The sequence below is a fragment of the Poecilia reticulata genome, chromosome 8, assembly GCF_904066995.2.
Source record: "Poecilia reticulata chromosome 8, P_reticulata-male-v2, whole genome shotgun sequence".
Classification (NCBI taxonomy): Eukaryota; Metazoa; Chordata; class Actinopteri; order Cyprinodontiformes; family Poeciliidae; genus Poecilia; species Poecilia reticulata.
Window position 1 is genome coordinate 20,616,494 of NC_088837.1, and position 22,357 is coordinate 20,638,850.

The following is a 22,357-nucleotide window of genomic DNA, read 5'->3' on the forward strand; positions in this document are numbered from 1 at the left end:
TTGGCTACATCCATCTCCATTCAACTCTGATCAGTGTCTCTGTCAGTGCTGATGAAAGGTCGCTGCCACCATCATGTCTCACTGTGTGGGAATGATGTGCTCAGGATGGTGTCCAATTTTCCACCAAACCTGCCATTTTACATGTGGGCAAAAAAGTTCAGATTTGTTCTCATCTTCCCAGCGCCTCTTCTTCTGCATGTTTTCTGTGAAGCAAACTGGACTTGTTTTTGGCCACATTTGTGAGCTGCACTGAGCTGTGGATGTCTGCAGCCCCTCCGGTGTTTCCATGGGCCTTGATGCATCTTTAATTAATGCTCTCCTTGCCTAATATTTTAGTTAGGGCTGATTGCAATGCATCACCTGTGCCATTCTCCGTCCATTTTCATATTATATTTTGAAGCCCTTTGTTCAAAATTTGGTTTAAAGTCTTAACTTCCTTTACACTTCTCATCCTTATCCCTAATCCTACTCTATTTACCAAGACAGTGACTTCTCAAGACAACTATTCATTCACCCTGGATTTTATTCAGGAGCATCAGAGTAAAGGGGGAAAAAATTCCAATTTATAGCAAACTTTTCAGATCTTTCTTTGTGACATTTTTTGTGAGCCACTTATTTTGTGTTGATCTTGTCGCATACTGATCATTAGTGTTCTACTGTAAACTCAAGCGGTATATATATTTGCAACGTTTGCATCATTCACACAGATAAGTATGAAACGCATCAATTTCTACTTGACTCAGTCAAATAAAAAATATCCATATTGCTGGACTATGTTTGAAATGTTTTGCAACACAGAGATTCATCTGCCACCATTTCTGTGTCGCGGTAAACACAGCTTGTGTCTGTACACCCTCACATCGGAATAATTAAAGTTGCAAAATGGGTCATTGTCGGTTCTAAATCTGAGGTGAAAGTAAAAAATGGCTACCTTCTTATAGTGCATTTTCTTGTGGCAAGTAGCAGCTGCTATTACTGTCATGAAAGTAGGAAATAAAAGACGGCTGACACTTTTAAATGTAAGAATCGTCCCTTACTTTTGTTCCTTTTGCATTTTCTTTGCATTACTTCATCAAAGCCTGCCACCAAAGCTTGCTTCTAGCAGCCAGAAAGTCTTTGGGTGTGTGTGTGAAGAAGACGGTTCAGTTATCGTATTAATTATATCTTCACACAGAGTCAGTAGGCAGCATGTGGCAGAGTGAGAAACAATGAGCACAATGAGGAAAAGTAAAACAAAAAATGGCAGACTTTTTTTCTATAGCAGTGCCTTTGCTGTTAAAAATAAACAGGAACACAATATGTTGGCGTGCGATGATTTGTGCTCCAAACCATCTGTGTGTACAAACTCAGAAAAACAGAACAACAGAGACAACTCAATGAGAGGGGGGTGGGTGGGGGTTTGCATTTCTTCCACTGAGCCACCTTCCTTTCATCTCTCTATGTGATATCCCAGGTGCCACGATAACTCCGTCTAAAAAAAAAACGAGCCCTAAACACAGGAGTGGAACACACACTTTCAGCTTTGGTGATTTGGAAACAGGGGAGAGATACAGGAAGACTGGAGGAACAAAATGAGCTTCATGTGGCGGAAGACAGATCCCAGCCGTGACAGCGGTCGCCATGGTGCAGCCGCAGGACCAGAGCTGCTGCACTTTGGGAGCCCTCTGGGATAAATTGGCACCAATTGTTCTTCTGTGCTTCCACCTCAGACACAATAATCTAAGCAAAAAGACAGAAATATCCAAGAGAGACACTTCAAGTCTGCAGCCATCAGTCTGTGCTCTTCTTAGATTTATTTCTGCAAGGGAGATATCCTCTTACCATAAATTCCGTTCTCCAGGTGCCAAAAAAAGATTCAGATCATTGCAGTCTCCTGGTGTGAATCTCAAATCTCAAAAGGAGTCGTTTTTTTTTTTTTGTTTTTTTTTTTAAGAAATGACTTCTCCGAAAAATAAGGTGATCTTATACCTAGGTTTTTAAACCAGTAAAATTGTTAAGATTTCATGTTTTCAGATCAGGGCTGCCAGGAGGAGCAGTGATTTGCTCTGTTGCCTTGCAGCAGGAAGGTCAGGGTTTTTATCTTGATCAGGAATCTTTCTATCTGCTTTCTCTCCAGGTACTCCAGTTTCTTCCCACTTTCCAAAAACATGACTGTTAGGGTAATTGGTCTCTCTAAATTGGCCCCATGGTATTAGTGCGTGTGTGTGTGTGTGTGTGTGTGCATGCGCGTGTGTGTGTGTGCTTTTCTGTGTTGCTCTGTGATGCACTGGAAAGTTGCATCCTGCCTCTCCCATTAATTATAAAATCAGCATAAAGTCCATTAGTGAAGTGAAAATGAATTAATGTCAAAGCAGGACATAGAAAAACACAGATCACACCAAAAATTCTGCTGCCAGTCTTTACCAACACCACAAAAATGGAGCATGTAAAACCGGGTTCTGCTTCTTTTGTTTTTTTTAAATGATGAGATTTTAAGGTCTTATTAATGTAACAGAATGACCTTGACCTTTCACTCATCTTCACACTTGCTTGAATCATCTCGATTCCATCAGAGAACAGTTTTATTTAGTGTTTTATGGACTGGAACTAAAAAGGGAGGCAGGATTAAACATTTTTGATTCAGATCTGGAACAAACTCCATGGACGGCTAAGCTGTGCTGAAACTGTTGGCTCCTTCGAATCAGAACAAGACAAAACAAACACACACACAAAAAAAACCTCACAGTTTACATCAGTTTCCTACTCAAAAGTTTGATTTGGCAGGTTGTTTTATTGATTCTTAGATATTTGGCACTTTGTTTAGTTGGCTTAATATTGTTAAACAGTTATTTGTTGGAACTTTAAATTGTTGATTAAAAATGTTACTGTGGCAACATGTAGAAGAATGCGGGCAGAAAAATTTAACTCTGAAATTTAGCTTACATCAGCGGTGGCTTGTCCTCAAGAGATTATGGGCAACTTTTATTTTTAACTCTCCTTTTAAAAATGATTGGATATGACGTATATATCAACTATAACATTTTTAAACTCCAAATTAAGTCTTTATTTGTTCCACAATAAGTGATGCAAGATTGCTAAAACAAGCAACTTAATATAAAGTAAGAGTAGAGACAACAAGGTGGCCATTTATCATTGTCCAGCCACACAAATGAACTTTAGGAAGAAAGGCAAAAAAATAAAAAATTCCCATAAACACGCTTCTAAATATTGTGGAAAGCCTTCCAAGATGAAGGGATGATTGCAAAGAAAAAAGGTTGACTAAAAATTTTTATAAATTTATGCATTTAGAAATTCGAAATCAGCATTTTTAATTGGAAAAAGATGCTGATTAAGACTTAAATTGGCACAGAATTATGACATCTTGTCATAAATCTGACAGCCGGTGTATTTTGTTGACAATATGCATATTGCGAATAGTTACAGATCTTATCTTACTCAGATATAACCTGAAGCACCCACATGTGGGATATTAATGCAAGAAAAAAATATTTTCCATTCAAATTACTCAAGAGTTCTTAAATAGTTTTTCGTAAGCAGGTTGTGGTAAACGAAACAAGGAAATATTTTAAATCAAGTTAAAACCAGAATTGATCGCAGGTCAATTTACTGAACTGGGGGTTTTAAAAAAAAACCCTGAATTATTAGATGTTTGGCATTTTGCAGACGCATAATGACTCCGATGTTCGTGTTAACTGTGCAATGATGGAATCAGCATTTATAACCTGATCTCTGCTGCCACCTACTGTCAACAATGACAAACCTAAAATAAAAACACAAGTCTTAATAATATAGGTATATATTTATTCATACGTACATATTTCTTTATATTGGTTAATTATAAAAAAAAGAAAGAAAAAAGGAAAAGATTTACAGTAAATATATGAACTACAGTCACTTCCAAAACTCCCGTTTTTCTTTTTTTGTTTTTTTATATTTCTCAGGTGTCAAATCTTCTGCCTCCGACACAGACACTGTTGATTCAGCTTCTTCTGCCTTTCTCCTTAACCTGACTCCAGTGTTTAGGACAAAACGTGCATTAGACGAACAGAACCGGAGCGTGATGGCTCCAACTTCCATGTAAACCAGGGGACCTAGAGCGCAGATATAAAGATAAGAGTTTGATACTGCTCTGGAAACATAAGTTCAAGGTGGAACTTGTAGTGTTTTTCTCTCTTCTTTTTTTTTTTGTTTTTTTTGTTTGAAGCATCAAATGACATATTCTTTAATACACATGAAACGTTCAGGAGCAGGTTGAAAGCACGTCGCTATTAGCTGCACTGGTGAACTTGAGGACAAGCAGGTTTTACATCCCGGATTAAAATCTTGTCTTCTGGAGCCCAAAGACAGAGTCTGTCACCTTTTCCAAACTTTACACACTCCTCTCTTTACAAATACTTTCGTAAAGCCCCTTCCAAAAATAAAATAAAAAATGTGCACCGAATAGAATCATAATTTTGGATTTGGCAAATGCCAATTTGTTGCAATGCACATTAAATTGGTGACAAATACCCTTATTTATCGCTTTGTTTGAAGCATTTAGGCAGAGAACATTGAGTAAAGGGTTTCTTTTTCTTAAAACAAGGCAAATAAAAAATGCGTGTGGGTGGAAATGAGAATCATTCTGCTGCGATAAGATCCTTCTCCTCGATTAAAACATTCAGCAATAATCGCCCTTAACCCCAACTTATATGTAGTTAAAAACAAAACAAAAAAAGTACGATTGCACTGATGCCAATACTTCCCACGGACAAATGCTACACATTTAGTAACAAACTTAATGAAAACAAACTCCATCAGATCAAAACCGGGATCGGAAATTAGGCTTAAAATCATTCCGTAGAGACGGGACTCATGGCTTCAAACACAACGGAGACAGAATCCAAACCACAGCAAAACAAAGAGAGTGAAAAACTCAGAGGAAATTACAGCCAGAAGGGGAGGGGGGAAAAAAAACAAACAAAAAAAAACATTTATATAAAGAGATAGAATGAAGCAGGTGTGAGAGCAGGACAGGGCGATTCATAAGAAAAGGCTTCAATACTTCAAAGGGCCACGGAGCTGAAGTCCTTTAGAAGCTCCGCCGCTGCAGGCCTCAGATTCAGTCAGCTTTCTCTCGGAGCGGCTTCAGGGTCGCTCGTCCCGGACGGCCGGAAGGATCCCTGCAAGGCCTCCGAGGAACTGAGGCTCTCGACCACTACCGCTTCCTTAGTCCTCCAGGCGAAAGAAAAAGCAACTCAGTGAACTCAAACTAACTGAAAGTAAACAATCTAGGATTGATTGTTGTTGAGGTTTTTTTTTTAAGTTGGCTTTATCTTTCCATTGTCCTTCAGCTTGAATTCCTGTAGTGATGTTGGGTCTTATTTTTACACTTCTTCTCGGGGAAATAAAAAAAAAAAAAAGAAAAGTTTGTTGTTGTTAACATAAGCTGTAACAGGCCAGCAAATCAGACAGATCTGGCTTAAACTCCCCAGCAGATCAGTGTGTAAACGAGCATGCTCCGACTTTGCTGGAGCTACCTCTGATGGGTGGATGTCTCCACCCACAGCTTACGTCACTGTCCTGTTGCTGCTTCTTAGCTGGCTTCGACTTGCAATCCTATATATTTACACTTATTTATTTTATTTTTTATTTTTTATTAAAAAAAAAAAAAAAAAAAAGGACTAGGAGTCACATGCAACATTTGGCATCTTCTTATGTCCCGACTTGTGAGTCTGAGTTCTAGAAAAATATTTCAACTTTTGTTTCTATTCTCTTCAGTATCTTGAAGCGCCTGATTGTAACGGAGAGAGGCGAGAGGAGAACGGCTGTGGGCGCCAGCGTGTGTTAGTAAAGTGTCTGATCATTGTTTCTCTTTTTCATTGTAGGTGCAAATGGCTGCAGATATTCTTAAAAGGAACAAAAATAATTGCTCTCTGCTGCTGTGTGTGCATGTGTGTGTGTGTGTGTGTTGGAGGTGTTGGCAGTTTTTCAGCTATGTCACTGCTGCTTTTATTTTGAAATAAATCAGCAAACGTCGGTCTTACTCAAGTGCAGTTCCTGTTTAGAGGTAGCTTTTGAGTGACCTTCGAAACCAGGGGGAAAAAAAACTGGGAGGAGGGGATCTTTGTGAAAATCCTCAGTTTTACTGGAAGGGTGGAGGGGGGAGTTGTCCATACTTCATTTGATTGAAAGGAAAATCTTGTAGCACTGATGAACACAGCTGTTATTCGCACAGCCCCTCTTAATAATACTGATGTGCCCACCGATGTTCGTGTTAACCGTGTATGATTTGGGACTCAAAACCGTTTCCAGAGTAGTTCATCCAGAATCTTGAATCCCGTTTGGTTCTCCGTCGTTCTCTGGAGCTCCGAGAAAGAAGAAAGCAGAGCGGGCACACCAGCATGAAGTTTCCTGTATCCTTTTTCTTTAGAAGACGAGACGGTGTGGCATTGGGTTGGGGGAGGAACACGCCGAGTAGGGAGGTTTGCAGGAGGAGGGGCGGGGGTGGAGGTCTTGTCTTTGCATCATAGCAGGATGCAGCAGCGGCAGAACCTCTGACGGCTGCCCCCGACGGAGGGGGGCGGAGTGACAGGAGCGAAGTACGCGTGCACTTTGATGTTAGGCAGATGAGTCTGAGAGGAAGGAAGAAAAATGGGAAATTTGTTAACGCCTCAGAAAAAAAAAATTAAAAAAATTGGAGCATCACTTGAGTCAGTCTTCCACTGGCAACAAACTCCTGTTTACCAGCGTCGTCCCGCTATGATTGATTCGCATCTAAATCAAGCGGGCAGGCCTGAGATCAAACGATGACGAGCCCAGCTTGCGATTACCAGCTCCTTGTGGGCGGTGCAGTGAGTCAGAAATCAAAATTCAGTTTGGAAAAACATTAAACAAACTCTCTGTCCTCTGATTACCTTCCACGTTTAAAACTTTGCTGGTGGGGGAACGACTGCAACAAGTCTGCTGCTCCAAATATGGAGCGTCGCTGTATGCACCTGAATCACATGAATCACTAGTGTGCAAGCAGCATGTTAGTGTTGGAGCTAGCTCCAACCGCTTTATGCAAGACGCATAATGAAAAGAACAAACATTAAGACTTCGGAGTCTAATTTATGATTAAAACAAAAACAAGACCTGTCAATGCATTACTGAAGCCCTTCAAAATTATCGAGATAAATTCATGTCTGAAATGATCTTTTCTTAGGAGCTGCTTTTCTATAGATATCTAGAGCCAGGCAGAGAGGAGTATGTTCATATGCATCACGTTTCAACTAAACCTCAATGCATTTTAAATAAATCTCAATGAAATAATTAAATTACAGGGTTTTTTTCAATGTCAAAAATCAAGAGTCTGGTGTGGATTTGTATTCACCCCACTTTACTGTGGCACCCCTAAATAAAAACACTGCAACCATTTGGATTTGTACATTTCAGTGCTTCAAATCTTGGCAGATACAACATGGGTAAAACTCCTGGAGTCAAATTATCTGCCTCGAGGTTTTGTGAAACAATGTTTTACTATTTAGCGCGTGTTCTCACTTCCGCCAATGAGCTACTGACTGATACTAAGTGCTACAAGCAGCTACAGAGGGAAAGAAGGGCTCCCAAGAAAGAGAGAAAAAAGTTTAAAGTGTCTGATCACTAAATTAAATAGAAAAACACACGCACATCCTCGAAACCTCTCCTACTACAAACATCACCTGTCAGCTACAAACTGACAGGTGATGCTTTTGTTCCCTTTGCAAAATACTAACTTTTATTTGTGACTGTTGATACCAAATCTACCATGTTATGCATGTACAAGAAAATACACTTTGGCTAACATTAAATATTCCTGCTGATCAAGACAGAAGACGATTAGGGTCACTAAAAAAAAAAAAAAAAAAGACTCTGACTCAAGAATTTTTAGAAAAGAGAATTCTTTTGTTTGTTGTTTTTTTTTCCTATTCGTCTTCCATAGATCAAGAAGATTAACGATATGAAAACAAAAAACAAAGGGGCACAAAACTCCACATCAACTCAAACACCAGCAAAGTGGAGGCGAGTATGGGCTGGTGTTACTAAAAATAAACTAGCTGGACCTTTTCGGGTTCAAGGCAAAACAAAAAAAGAAAATCTCCAGAGCCTTCCTCCAGTTTTATAAAACACTTTCTTCAACAAGAAGGAGTCCGCATCTTTCAAAAAGAGAATGACTTTAATGCAGGACTTTTTATTTTTGCATGGTAAGCAAGTAGAAGCACTGAAGATGGCAAAAACTTATGAAATGGCCACTTTCCTCACCTGACCTGAACTCAACTGACAACTCATGGAAGTTTTTTTTTTTTTTACAGATTTCCAGTGAAGGAAAACAGTCCACCTCTCTGAACAGTGTCTGGGAGGCTGCAGTTGCTGCTGCACAGAAAGTTGATCGTTGACAGACAGACTCCATGAAAAGACGGTTTGTCACTTACTGAAAAGAACGGTGGCCGTAACAGCCACTCGATTGTTGTTTTTTTTAAATGTTAGGAGCATTTATTGGAAAGTTTTGGGTTGTATGTAATTCATACTTAAATAATAAAGTGAAAGTAATAATTCCGCATAAGCAATAATTGTGCACATAGAAAGTACATGTGAGGTTTTGGCTTTGTTTTGAGAATATCTCAGGTTTATAAGCATTACAGGTTGAGCGAAAGCGGCATCGTTTGTGATTTATCCATTCATTTTCTTTACACCCTTGTCCCTTAGTGGAGTGACAAGGGTGTGGAGACACTCCACTCCCTCCACTAAGGAACAAGGGTGTAAATAAGTGGGGTCGGGAGAGTTGCTGGTGCTAATCTCCAGCCAACGTTCCGGGCGAAAGGCAGGGTCACCCTGGACAGGTCGCCAGCCTGTCGCAGGGCAACACAGACACACAGGACAAACAACCATGCACACACACCTAGGGACAATTTAGACACACCAATTAACCTGACAGTCATGTTTTTGGACTGTGGGAGGAAACCGGAGAAAACCCACGCATGCACAGGGAGAACATGCAAACTCCATGCTTAAAGACCGGGGCTGAGAATCGAACCCACAACCTTCTTGCTGCAAGACAACAGTTCTATCAACTGCGCCACTGTGCAGTCGTTTGTGATTAATAAAAAAATAATCCTCAAAAATAAGAATTGCTTAATAATTGTGCATTCTGTATATATTAATGTCTGCGTTCATAAAGTGAAAAAGGTGGAAAAGTTCAAGAGGTGCGGATGCTTTTTCAAGGCACTGAAGTCAAGTTTGCCTTACAAAGAAAAGGGTCACAATAAAACAATTTTTGTTGTCGTTATTTATAAGCAGAAAACCTGGGCAGCAAAACATTTATATTCTAGTAGAGAAGCAAAAAATCAATTTGAACAGAGAATTCCCTAACATCACATATGTGCACACTGTAATATAAATCAATCTCACACTATAAGAGACATACGTTGCCTTGAGAAAACAAACGTTTACAGAATCATGTGTGTGAATGATTCAGATGCTCAACCTCCAGATGTCAGCTGAAAGGTAATATATGATTTCATGCGTGTGAATCATCAGCCAATACAGCTTACCCGTAGTCTTTTAATGCCTGCGCGGGTAATCTGCTGGCAGTCATAAAGCTCGATGCGATCCAGACTGTGGCAGCTTTTCAGGTGCTCCAGCGAGGCGTCTGTGATGAGGGGGCAGTTGTCCAGCTCGATCACCTCCAGGCGGTCGTGAGCGCAGGGGCCGCTGCCGAGGTGTCTGATGCCGTCGTCCGTTATCAGCTCACAGTGAGACAGACTCTGAGGGAACGCAGGGGCGCCACGGGTTAGTCAAAAGGAACGAAAGATGCGATTTCAAATGTAATGGGAGCAAAAACAATGCTGGAGAGGAGAACACAGACTCACCAGGACTTGCAGACGAGGACAGTGAATGGACAGCTGGATCAAAGTTACATCTGTGATCTGGTGTGTAAAAAAAAAAAAAAATCAAAAATCAAAAAAAATCTTGCCGTTTAAATTATACATCACAATGTCTGCAGTATCAATACTTTAAATATTTGTATGCACCTGTACACATTCTTCTAAATCCATCTTCTCAAGTTCATGGCAATTCTAAAAAAAAAAAAAAGCATTTTAATTAATCTGACATACTTTATGGTTATTGATTTCAATGTAAAGTCAGTTTAAGTTAAAATTTTCAAAATACAAAAGTCTTGCTGGCACGCATTAGGCAAACACCACAACTCACCCTTGCTAATGGAGTAAAGCCAGCATCTGTGAGCTGAGAGCAGCGAGCCACTTCTAATATTCTGGGAGAATGAACAGAAATTATGCAATAATTTGATAGAGATTATGCGAGTGTTTAATTGATAAGTTTCCAGTAAAGGTGAGAACGTAGATGTACCTGAGACGCAGGCAGTTCTGTCCCAGGGCGTGCAAGAAGGCGTCTGTAATGTTGGCACAACCCGACACACACAGAGACTGCAGGCGGTGGCAACCCCGACAAATAATGATGAGGCCATCATCTGTGATCTGCTGCTCATTTGAGGAAGAAAAAAAAAAGAAAACTTTAAAAATTTTCATTCAATTTTACACTCTGCTGTGTTTCCAAGCAGTGAAGAGTAAAATCTGTCTACGCCCATAAACTCAGTTTAGGAGAGCATTTAATTTGTTTCTGCATTTTTTTTTTTTTTTTTTGCAGAAGCCAGATTAAAAAATATAAAGGTTGAAGTGTTTAACCAGAATAATAAATAAAAGTCAACAGAATTTGAAAAAAAAAAAAAACATCTGCACTTTCTTAAGACAAGTGTATTCAAAAGTTGACTACATGGAATTTCTGGCTTGGAATGAAATCTCATTATTCCCACTATGATTAACACTATAAATAAAAAGCAGATGTACAACTAATTGGGTTCAACTTAAAATTTACTTAATGGCACATTTGCATTGTTACACATTCCATTTAAATTCTCACTAAAACTTTGTAAATGTGCTTTTATGTTTCACGTTTTTCTATATGATCGTACTTCATAATTTCCTTAATGTCTTTTGATCTGCATTTTAATTTGGCAAAATAAGCCAAACTAAAACTAAAAACACTAAAATTAGGCTGAATCATTGCATACAGAGACTAAAGACGGATATTTTAGCACATTTATTTGAAATAAGCTTGCCCTTTATACACTGGGGACCAAAGGCTATAAGTGGTCACATAATGCGTGAAACAAAAGTGTCATCAGGCAGCTGCTGGAGCATATGACAGTCGGTTCAAACAGAGAGATGCTCACCAGAAACAGAGGATATCTTATGCAAGCTTTTGTAAACACTACTCACATTGATTCAGCTTGACATTGGACATATTTTGAGTACTTTTATGAGGAGGGGTAATGTTAAGAGCACGGTGCAGAATAAAAGTGTGTGACAGTCATCGTGACGGGCCTATTTTTAATATTCAAAAGCTAACCAAACATAAACCTGACAAGTATCCAAGCATCTATGAAAGTTGAACTTGCCTCCTGCACTGAAAGATTAAGCAGTCTGACCTCCATCTAATCCAAATTATGAGCTAGAATGACATTAATAAGTACGTAAAACACTGGGTACCTCACTCTCACCCAAACACTTTGAACTCAAGCAAGTTCTCTTGCTTGAGTCGTGACCTTTATTTAGGAAAGATGCCTTTGCATACCAGAGTAAAACTCTTTCAGAACTTAAGAGTTATAAATGATTGGAAAGAATCTTGGAGGAAGCAGAAGGACTTTTACAGCAAATGTGACAAAGAGTTGCACCTGGATGAAGATTTACAAGGGACTCTTAAGTTGCAGGAGAGAAAGAAATCCTCCCTGAATATTGATGCTTTACTACTTTGGTCACTTTGCTTCTTCTGAGCACCAGACCGGTACTGCAAGTAATTCAGAGACAACAAACATTAAATACCTTGAGATAATGAGCTTATTCGTTTAACGACACTGAACAAAGCAATTTCCCCTAAGGACAATTGAGCAGTTCCCAACTTCCCCGCAGTATTTGCGCAGCAAAGAGCACAAAGTGCTAAACTACTTGTTCCATAAGCCGTTAAGGAATGTCTTCAGTGAATAAGATCAGCTTTTTGTAGCATCGGTGCAGCGTTTCTTTAAAACACTAACTATTAGGTTACAACAACCTAATCTTCCTTGTATTTCAGTACAAACATCATGTCTTTGTTGTTGCACTTACCGAGCATGTCTGCAGGTTGAGAGTAACCAGCTCTGGACAGTGTGCTCCGATATGCTTCAAAGCCTCATCTTCAAGCTATGGGAAGAAAGTATCAATGCTTAGATGTTCAGTCATTAAATGACGCTCTTTACAAATCCCGTTGAAGCCAGTGATTCGTCTAATTTGTTTGACATCAGAGCGATCTGTGACACCTTGAACCGTTTTTGAATGCAAGGTTGTTGACTGTTAATAAAATGGCTGCATGCAACATTCTGTTGGTGCAAATACTAACCAGCATCTCTTGTACCTGAAAACCTCCTCCGCTGAACAGGAAGTCACTCATTCTGTTTGCTTATTTTAATTAGAAAACAATACAAGGAACTGGTAGTACACCCAGCAGTACCTGTGTGCAGCCCTTTAGGAAGAGGCCTTTGAGCCCGGGACAGGAGCGCACCAGAGCTTGGATGCCATCCTTTGTGACCTGATCACACCAGGAAATGTTCAGCTGCTCCAGCAAAGGGCAACCTTCACTAAAGGACGGACAGAGGTGTGAGATGAGGTGTTGCAAATGCAAGTCAATGACAGCAGATAACAGAGGATAAAATTCCAGGTATTTTTTTTTTCTCTTGGAAAAAAAAAAAAGTTTCTCTTTCAAAGAAAATATTCAACCTGGGTAAAATGTCCCAGTTCTGTTAAGGTCTAAAGAAACCACACTTAAACCTTTGAACTACAATCCCCACATTCATTTGACACAACAACAGTTCATCACCAAAGAAACCGAGTAGCAATAAAGCATGGTGGGGGCACCATCATGTTGAGGGGCTGCTTTTCTTTAGAGGACAATTACATGTTTTAAGGGGATAATAATGAATAATATATAAACTATCCGTTTGTTCAGATGCTCAACCTTCAGATGTCAGCTGAAAGGTAATATATGATTTCATTTTATGCCATCACAATGAGTCCAAGTATACAACAAACAATTAATAAAATTAAAGTCTTGGAAAGGCTCAGATAGAGTTCAGATCTAAATCTGACAGTGTCATCACAAAACGATTCATCTGGAGAACTTTTCCTTGATAGAGAGAACAAATAAGTCAAGAACTGGGATGGTGATAAAACACCTAAAGCTGAAACTGAATCAAAAGGGGCTTCAAACAAAGTAATAAGACAGGTAAAGACAGCCCTTTATTATGTTATTAACCCCCATAACATATTAATTTGTTGTGTAGTTACGTTTTTTAGCATATAGGTTACGTTAAAAGATGAGTAAAGATTCCAAGTTTTACCACAGTACATCACAAAGGCTTAACATTTTAAGAGGGCTGTTTGTAATTCTGTACATTCTGACCCAGAACTGATGCAACATACCTGAGAGCTTTAAGAGACAGGTTGGTGATTGAGGTACAGGAGGCGAGGTCCAGGTGCTTTAACTTTGGACAGAACTTACTGAGACTATTACACGTGCTGCAGAGACAGAGAAAAAATGTTTACATTTTCAAAAAAAAATAAGTGTGATACAGCACTGCTCCATGAGCTAAACACAAACCTGTCAGTAATCTTGGTGCAGCCATTCAAGCTAAGTAGCTCAATATTTCTGCAGTTCTGTGCAAAAGTCCTGCAGAGACAAATCGATTTAATAGCAGTAAACACAGTACGGATTCTTCCTGTGTAATGTTTAGATTGAAGTGAGTATTTGATTGGCTTAGGTTTCTGGCAAACTCACCTCAAGGCGGTGTCACCAACACCCAGGCAACCCCTTAGGCTCAATTTTCTAAGGAAGCCCCCACATCGCTTTGAAATGTTCTCCACCACCCGACCCTGCAACAAAACACAAAAACTCCATCACATATGGCCACTCCTATTACTTATTTTATCTCCTCGGTAATATCTTAAGTGATATAACCAGTAAATTAGGAACCAACTCAGGATTTTCTCACCTCAATGTCCCTCTGAAAATCAAAGAGGTCGATTCGCTGCCAGTTGCTGCCGTCCAAGGCCAGGACATTCCAGGACTGAGGGCGAAGAAACGGACGCAGACATTTTAAGAGTCGACATCGCTTCTACGCCTGCCGACTACTTACACGAGCAGAAAACATGCAGATATGGTAACAGTGAACACAGACTCACCCGTGAGACCTGGGCACATCGACAGAGTGTCACCACATCCAGAAAGGAAAAGATTCTGGAAGACAGACGGGGACGATTTAAAGACTCTGGTCCCCGTGGCTGCAAGATGCTTCTTTAGGCTGCAGTCATGGCCAGTGTTTTGGCAGTGACAAATGTTGGCTTTAGCTAATTTTGTTGCTTCAGTTTTTAAATTATGTTGGGAAATTATTTTTGCAGAGTAACTACATACATATCAACTCATTGGAAGACCTAATCTTCACTATATTTCATTAGCAAGCTTTATTAAAGGCATATGGAAAGCATACAAATCACTAAAAACATTAAAGTGGCATAGTGAAAGGTCTAATTCTAGTAAAACACTTGAATGGCATCCTAGAGCAGGGTCTGCAACCTTTACAATCCAAAGAGACATTTTTTGTCCTGAGTCCACCTAAATAAAATTGGTTTAGAGCCACAAATATTGCATGACCTTTTCAAAAACATTCAATTATGAATCCTATTGACTGTTAAAAGCAGGTTGAAAAATCCTCTCAGGAAAAGAAACAGTAAGGACTGAGTTATGAACGATCGTTGTATAATCCACATGTAGGGTTGCTTCTCATCCGAGCCACTAAACACAGTTGTTTTGCTGCCAATAACTGTTTGACTGTCTGATGATTTTAGGTTGCCCTCAGGTCAATGCTACAGCTGCTTGCATCCGCAGCACCAGGCAGAGAGTAAACCAGCCAACATCACTGAATGTACACAGAGTAGTTGCTTACTCTCTCTGTGGGAAAGCTTCATTTTCTTAAAAGCAAGACAAAGACACTAAAAGGATCCAAGTTAAATATCTACAGGATCTTGCAATGCAGCTAAAAGCATATTGGGGTCGAAGTAGGGAAACAGCAAGTCGCAGCACCATCTGCCAACTTCAGAAATTGCAGCTCTGCACCTGGCCAAGGAGTCGCAGTGCAGCGAGATTGTCTGGCATGGACCAGGGTTGAGTTATGGTGTTCATTTTCTGTTTACTAAGGGATTTGAGTTCTTTTTTTTTTTTTTGTCTGAAATCAATTTAAATGTTTTATAGCCACCGGCATCTGTTTTTAATTACACTTATAGCATTCGGGGAGCAGAGCAAGTTGGGTATTAAAAGGGAAAATGGGTGGTTGGGCCAGTGAGCATACATGATATGATTGCAAAATGCACAGCGTGCGGGTGTGTTTGTGAATGTGGTGCTTAAGGGTTGCAGAAAGGAAGAGGTGGGGCTTTAGTGGCATTGGCTTAATTTTAGTAGTTTACATCTCAGTCCCCCCCCCCCAAACTTACAAAACCTGCAGATACGCTGACTCAAAGGTCCTGAAATGTCACTCACCGTAGCAACAGCTCCTTAGGCAACTTCTTATTGATGACTGCCTCGTCACTATTTGTGAACATCTGAAACAAAAAAAAAGAGAGGATATCAGTGTTGCCGGCTCGTCTCAAAGTGACTTAGTCCCTAAAAAAAGAAGTCCACTACACTGATGGGCAAATTCATTGGCAGAAGTTGATCTAGAGGGAATTTTTAGTAATTGTGGAAAGAACGCAGAACGCAAGATGGATATTTGGGATTCTCTAAGAAAATCAACAGGAGCGGACTTTGTCTTGCAGACAAGCAGCTGTGACGGCCTTTGCTTTGATGTTATCATTTTTGGTGCACAGTATCTCAATTCTTCTGTTTACACTAAAGAGTTTGCACATCAGCAAGTTCTGCGAGTTCACCCCAGAATCAGCCAGCTTGCATCTTTCACGGCTCTTTTCCTGCAACCGTCTGATGGATTTCCAAACAAATAACCGCATGCTGAGAAACCACAAATAAAAGCCCTTTAATTCGCGCACACAAACGGTCTTCGTTTGTGTGTAAATTAACATTATAGATGCAATTACAAACCCATTGTCTCAAAAATAAAGGGTACCCTACTGATTTGTGGAAGAAATTCTGGCCTGTGCTAGATTGCAGAATGGAAGACTGATGTTTGGGAGCACCCACAGATGAAGCAATCCTTACTCCCAGCTCAGGCTTGGGGAACAATAAATCCAAACCAAAGTGCCAGTGGTAAGGGGGCGTCACTCAGGGTTTCCCTTAGACATTAAACTAAGGCATTTTCTTAGCGCTGATCTGCCATTTTGTCAGTTAAACAGATCAGCCATCCAACAATTAAAACAAAATTAAAAGTTTATTTACCGCCTTTAAACAATAGCAATAATTTACGACACCCAACAGTGGGCTGCTTTTATTATGGGCGTCCCAAACCACACAATGGCTTTGGACATTGTGGCAGTTCAACCCATTCATCTGCAGAAATAATAAAAACAAACTGAGATGTCTGCCGGTTGAAATTAATGCTTGGACCGTTAGAGCCAGTGGGCCTTTGGTTCAAAGCCTTTCTATGTCTTTCTGATAAACACACACTCTGCATACACACACACGCACACACACACAGCTGTCTACACAAGCGGTTGCCTGCCAGCACAGACGTGTAAAATTTTTGAGGGAAAAGGAAGTGACAGACATTCGCTGTTTGGATTTGGGGCAAACTGGCTGCAAGGGCTCACTTTTCCAGAGTACTTCTTTTTTGGCCAAATAGTCCAGAGCCATTTCCAGGGAGGCAGATGTGCATGTTTGTTTACCAGGCATACACTGTCTCCTTTTGTAATCTAACATAAAATGAACCTAATGCTGCATGAATGCAAGCATTATGCTGTCTCCACTGGTCAACTATAATCTGTAAAGCAAGTCTGAGAGAAAGCTTGAAAAGCTCCAACGTGCAGTTAAGGAACCCAGTGAAGCACAGTGAAATATCTTAGAAATTTTTCAGGAAATGCCACGGAACCGTAATTAGACATTATATTGTACTATTCATTTGCTTAAAATGGCTCAAACAGAAAAAATGTGTAATACATGTTTAACATTTGTGGCTTAATAAAGTAATTTAGGTTTAGGAATCTACATAGACAAGACACACAGACCAAACTGCCTCTGCGGTTTAATACAGAAATGATTTTCTGCACAGCACTGTCGTAGTTAAATTAGAAATCAAAATATAATACTTCGCAAAGTCTTGATCTACTTCTCATTTCTACACATTTGTCTTAAAAAGAGTCAGATTTTCCTGTAATTTTAAAAAATGCTGAGCAATATTTATTTGGACTTTTTGCAGCAATGCATTTCTTTTTCAGTCATTTTTAATTCAAATTCTTGTACTTGGGTATCTTCAGAAGACTCATATTTATGACCCCTTTATAGGGAAGCATGCTCCCTTTAACTCACTTAACACAAACCAATTAGAGAGGACCCTGCATAGAGCCTATTGGTCAGTATGATAATCTGACGGTTTAACATTACTGGGTAGAAAATACCACAGCTAAGTGTCACATTTGAAACAGAAACAAAACAGTGACGCATATTTGAATCGCTGTTAAAATAATATACCCACATCACTATTTGTTATAAAGTTATCAATATGTATTGTTATGACACATACACTTTAGAAAATGTATAACACCACTGTTCAGTTCAGTGGTAGCACAAGTGTCAATTATGCAGAATATTATAAATTATTACTGCTCAGCTCTAATTACACTGCGACTAAAGGAAGCTTGTACTGGTTGGCTAATTGGTCTATATGCTCACGTAGCCAACCTGAGCAGTCGTGTACTTGGCAGATTTGTCGACTGTACCTTGACAACTGTAGTTTTAAAACGCTTCTTTTTTTTTTATTATTCTGCCTGGCATTGCCTCGCAACAGGTGGGGGAAGGTCAGTGCAACTTTGCTCGAAGCTCCATAAAGCCCCAATTACCATAGTAGCTTGTGTGTCATCTGTTTTTGGGGGAGAAAATTTGAAAACTGTGGCATTAAAAACACCATAACCACTCACATGTTCCGATACCTGTAACTCGCCTGTAACTAGTTGACCCAATTTTGATTTATAAACTATTTGCAATCATCCCGACAATAACAAACCTGTTTCTCCTAAAGCTTCCATTACCGCAAAACAAAAATAAATACACAGATAGAAATAAGACAAAACTCTTAAAAAGAAAATGATTATTGGAGGGCTTTTGTCTAAAATCCTGGCAGCAAGTTGATAGATCAACAAAATGAGGACCACCTTTTAGTTGCCATGTCAATTCTTTGATGACTTCCCGAACCGTTTCCAGATTCTGCCATTGCTTTAAAAGACACACTCCACACCATGGGGAATTACATTAATGCATTTTTTTCCCCAACTAATTTAGAAGTTATTAATGAATAGGCTGCAAGCCCAAAATGCAGGAATAAAGTACATTTATAAATGAACAAATTTTGAGAGAAGGCTTAATACAATTTGCGTTCATACTGTAAGAGTATTTGAATTTCTTCATATTTCTATTTCATGGCATAATTTTGGAAGCATTTGACCTGCACTGAGTTTTCTAATTAAATTACGACTCATTTTAATTCGATGTTAAAACGAGTCCCTTTTTGGGGGCATTTTTACCTAAAACTGAAGCCTCAGTGTTGAAGGCCAAGACTGGAAATGCAGCTTAGGTTGTTGTGGTTATGAGCCACCACACAAAGGCTATGTTGATGATGTGAATTTAGGTGGACTTCCGTTGTGACATTTCAAAGTAAAAGTCGAGAAACGTCTACATTTTTGAACGAGGCCCATTAGTGTTAGAGATATTAACTAAATGAAAGAAATGTTCCACCTTACAATATAATTTGAAGGTTTGCCCATAACTATTAGAAAGTGCTTGAAGACCTCTAGTTAACGCATAAAGTATCTTAAGAAGCTTATAACTAAAAAAGTTAATTGATTAAAGGCTACCCAACTATTTTGACATTATTCTGTTGCCTTGTAGTTTTGTTCCCATATTTTCCAAGTATGACTTATAGCTGCCCGCTGCAAGACACACAAGTAACTTTCTATATATTCCTCTGGCTATATTTTAAAAAATGTGGCTACGTGACTTCAATAAACAGCATCTACCATTTTGGATTGCTCGAGTAGCATAATCTGTTAAATTCTACTTAAGCCAAAAAGCAAAACAGGGATCACAATAAAATAAATGCAGAGGATGACTTTTTTTTGTTTGTTTTTAAAGTAACTTTAATCCTCAAAAACAATGATCTTCTTACTTTTCATCGCAATAATTTCAGACATAACCAATCTAGAAACAAATGGATAGGCATTGGTTTAAGTACAAAAAAAGTTACACAATGGTTTGTGTATGAAGGCAGAATAGAGTGTGAAAAATATAGAGCCAGGGTCTTTCTGCGTGGAGTCTGCTTGTTCTCCTGGTGCATGCATGGGTTTTCTTCGGGTACTCCAACTTCCTCCCACAGGTCAAAAACATCAAAGTTAGCTTTATTAGTATTGCTAAATTGTCCGTAGGTAATTTAGGGACAGTGACTTATACAGCTTGTGTCTCCCCTCTTGTTCTACTCCCACTGAAGACCATGAAATGATAAGGGGCATGTATGCAATGGATAAATAGGTTTATGTTTATTTTGGTAAATTAACATGTACTCATTTTGCAATCAATTTGAAAAAAAAGCACACACACACACACACAACAATGAAAGTCCAGAAAGGGTTAGAGAAGTAAATCTGTAAAAGAAATATTGTCCGGCGTATCCTCTTCAAACTTTGCTTCACAAAAGTACTTTTATATTGAAGGCCTGCACAATCCATTTCCGGTTTCCTCCTGTCCGAATTCCAGTTAGCTTTAGCAGATTGGCCGCAGCTGTCGGGCCAGAAGGTAAAACGGCCTGAGTCTTCTGAGTAGTCAGTCAGCTGTTGCGCCGTTAAAAATAAATAAAACCACACACAAATCCCATGCTAGCTGGGGATTAAACAACATCAACTGCTCAGGCTACACCGGTCAATGTCACCGGTGAGATACGTGGTATATGTCCCAATCTCTCCCAAATATTCAGCTAACAAAGTTTCTGGGTATACTTCCGATTAATTTCTGCACCTCATCTCCAAGTGGCCATCCTGCTTTCCACGCAGGTTATATTGAGGCAGTTTGTAGTCATTTGTTTGTATTTGAGGGTAGCACTCACAAGCAGAGGCCCCCCTTTCGCGACCACAGTTGTACACAAATATCGGGTTGGCCCAAACAAAAGCGATACATATGTGTGTTACATGTTTATAAAGAGAAAAAGCTGCTTAAAAGACAACAATAAAAACTAATTCCCTGACTAAAAGTACGAAAGTTGCGCTTCGGCGTGTTCCCTGGCCTCGCTGTCTTTGTTTTGACTGCGCAAACGTAAAAGAAGTGAACATTTTAAGCACCAAGTTTAGCCTTTAGCAGAGAAAGAAATACGAGGTTGGACGGGAAAACGGCGTTCTGTGTCCCCAGCCAGATGACACGCCAGGCCTCGGCTGTATGTTGTCCGAACAAAAACAACAGTGTTTTTGACCTAATCCTAAACACCGACTGCGGAAGCTGCAACGACGTTTTTAAAAATAATTACAGCGACAGCCATTGTTCGGAACCGCATGCTAATGCTTCTAACAGCTCGGTCGTGTCTGTGTCGCCGACTGTCAGTCAACATGCGAGGTTAACTCACCTCAAACCGGCTCCGTGAAACACCGTTTACCTCCTTCCCCATGTCGGACGTTGGCTACCGACTCAATGAGCTCGGCGTAGGCGCTGCAGAATAGAAATACGGGCCCGATCCACGATTATCATGTCCTCTCCCGTTGTTCCCGGGGTTGCGATGTTGTTGCTTTACGGCCTGTAACACAAACGACAAGTCCTCTTGTTTTCTTGTTGAAAAAAAAATAGGGTTTAGTGGCAGCAGCCAGCCAATAAACCACTTCTCCCTCTTATCTACTCGCCCTCTCCTCCTCCCCCCCGTGCGGCTTTATATCCATCCACACAATAGCCCAACAGGCATGGGAGCCTAAAACTGAGTCTGCACCTCTCAGAAAAACTAAATATAATCCTGTTGCATCAAGTCACGTATTTCCCACGCAGAAAAATGACTACTTGGATTACTTACTTGTTCACTGGAGCTTGAAGTAAAGATATCAATGCGGGGTGTCAACCTTTCAACACGCACACGTAGCACAAATACCTGGCCCTACAGGCTTCATGAACTCATAGAAACGGTCACAAATATGAAATCCTCACAAAACTAAACAATTTCATAACACAAAATACAGATGAAATGCATTATCATATAATATAAAACTACCCCATCTTCCCACGCACAATTAATAAACAGTCTACGATAAGATTTACATCTTTAATTTCTGTTTATGGCGCAACAGAAAGACGAACAGGGCATTTAAATTGTTTTGTATGAATCTGACTCAGCTGGCCATTTAAATGCCACAGTCTATCATATTTACATACATTACGACTTTTGTTATTACAGTGAGAATCGCCACTTCCTCGTTTCCTTTAACCACACCCACATGACCATCGGAGCCAATCAGCATCCAGAACGGCTGTTCGTCATGCTATATGCTTGGGAACACATGCTTGACAACAGGTCAATGTCATCTAATACTTTTTATCCTCATATTACGATTTCCAATTTAAAATGCCACTGCATCAACTTTTTATGATATCGAGCCGTTCATTTTTCTAGTATATATTTTTTTCTATTTTTGTTTTGCTAACTTAAAAAAAGATCTTACATGACAATCACAGGCAAATATGAATGTGTGGATAAACCTTTAAATCAAATGACTATTCTAAAATGTCACATATAAATGAAAAGGTTGCAAATCTCCTCCAGTTATTAAGTTGTTGTTATTGTTTTTTTAGTTATTTTACTAAAAAACAAACAAAAACGGTGTACACAGAAAGTCGATCTCAATGTTTTTTGGGGGGATATTTTATGTTATACAATTTATGGTGGAACCACATGCAGAATGCATTTATCAAGTGAAAAAATGATTTTATTTATTTAATAGTACATTTTTGTCTCATAATAATAACTCTTTGGTGATCTGAAAATTTTAATTCTGACAAAAAAAAAGAAAACTAAAGAACTAAAAAAAAATCTGTTATCAACAAAGTCCTCTGAAGGATGTTGTGGTATCTGGAAGTT

General features: G+C 39.4%; 1 protein-coding gene across 1 annotated transcript; it reads right to left on the reverse strand.

Annotated features, from left to right (window-relative positions):
• Nucleotides 1–3,784: 3,784 nt before the first annotated feature.
• On the reverse strand, nucleotides 3,785–21,245 carry fbxl20 (F-box and leucine-rich repeat protein 20). Its single transcript, XM_008417081.3, has 15 exons — nucleotides 20,864–21,245; nucleotides 15,637–15,698; nucleotides 14,286–14,340; nucleotides 14,096–14,170; nucleotides 13,882–13,976; nucleotides 13,705–13,773; nucleotides 13,527–13,622; nucleotides 12,559–12,685; nucleotides 12,177–12,251; nucleotides 10,366–10,496; nucleotides 10,210–10,270; nucleotides 10,029–10,073; nucleotides 9,867–9,923; nucleotides 9,549–9,761; nucleotides 3,785–6,611 (listed from the first exon to the last, which is right to left on the reverse strand). Exons 1-15 carry the CDS (start codon nucleotides 20,903–20,905, stop codon nucleotides 6,504–6,506), a joined length of 1,311 nt encoding a protein of 436 aa, XP_008415303.1. The 5' UTR covers nucleotides 20,906–21,245; the 3' UTR covers nucleotides 3,785–6,503.
• Nucleotides 21,246–22,357: the final 1,112 nt, after the last annotated feature.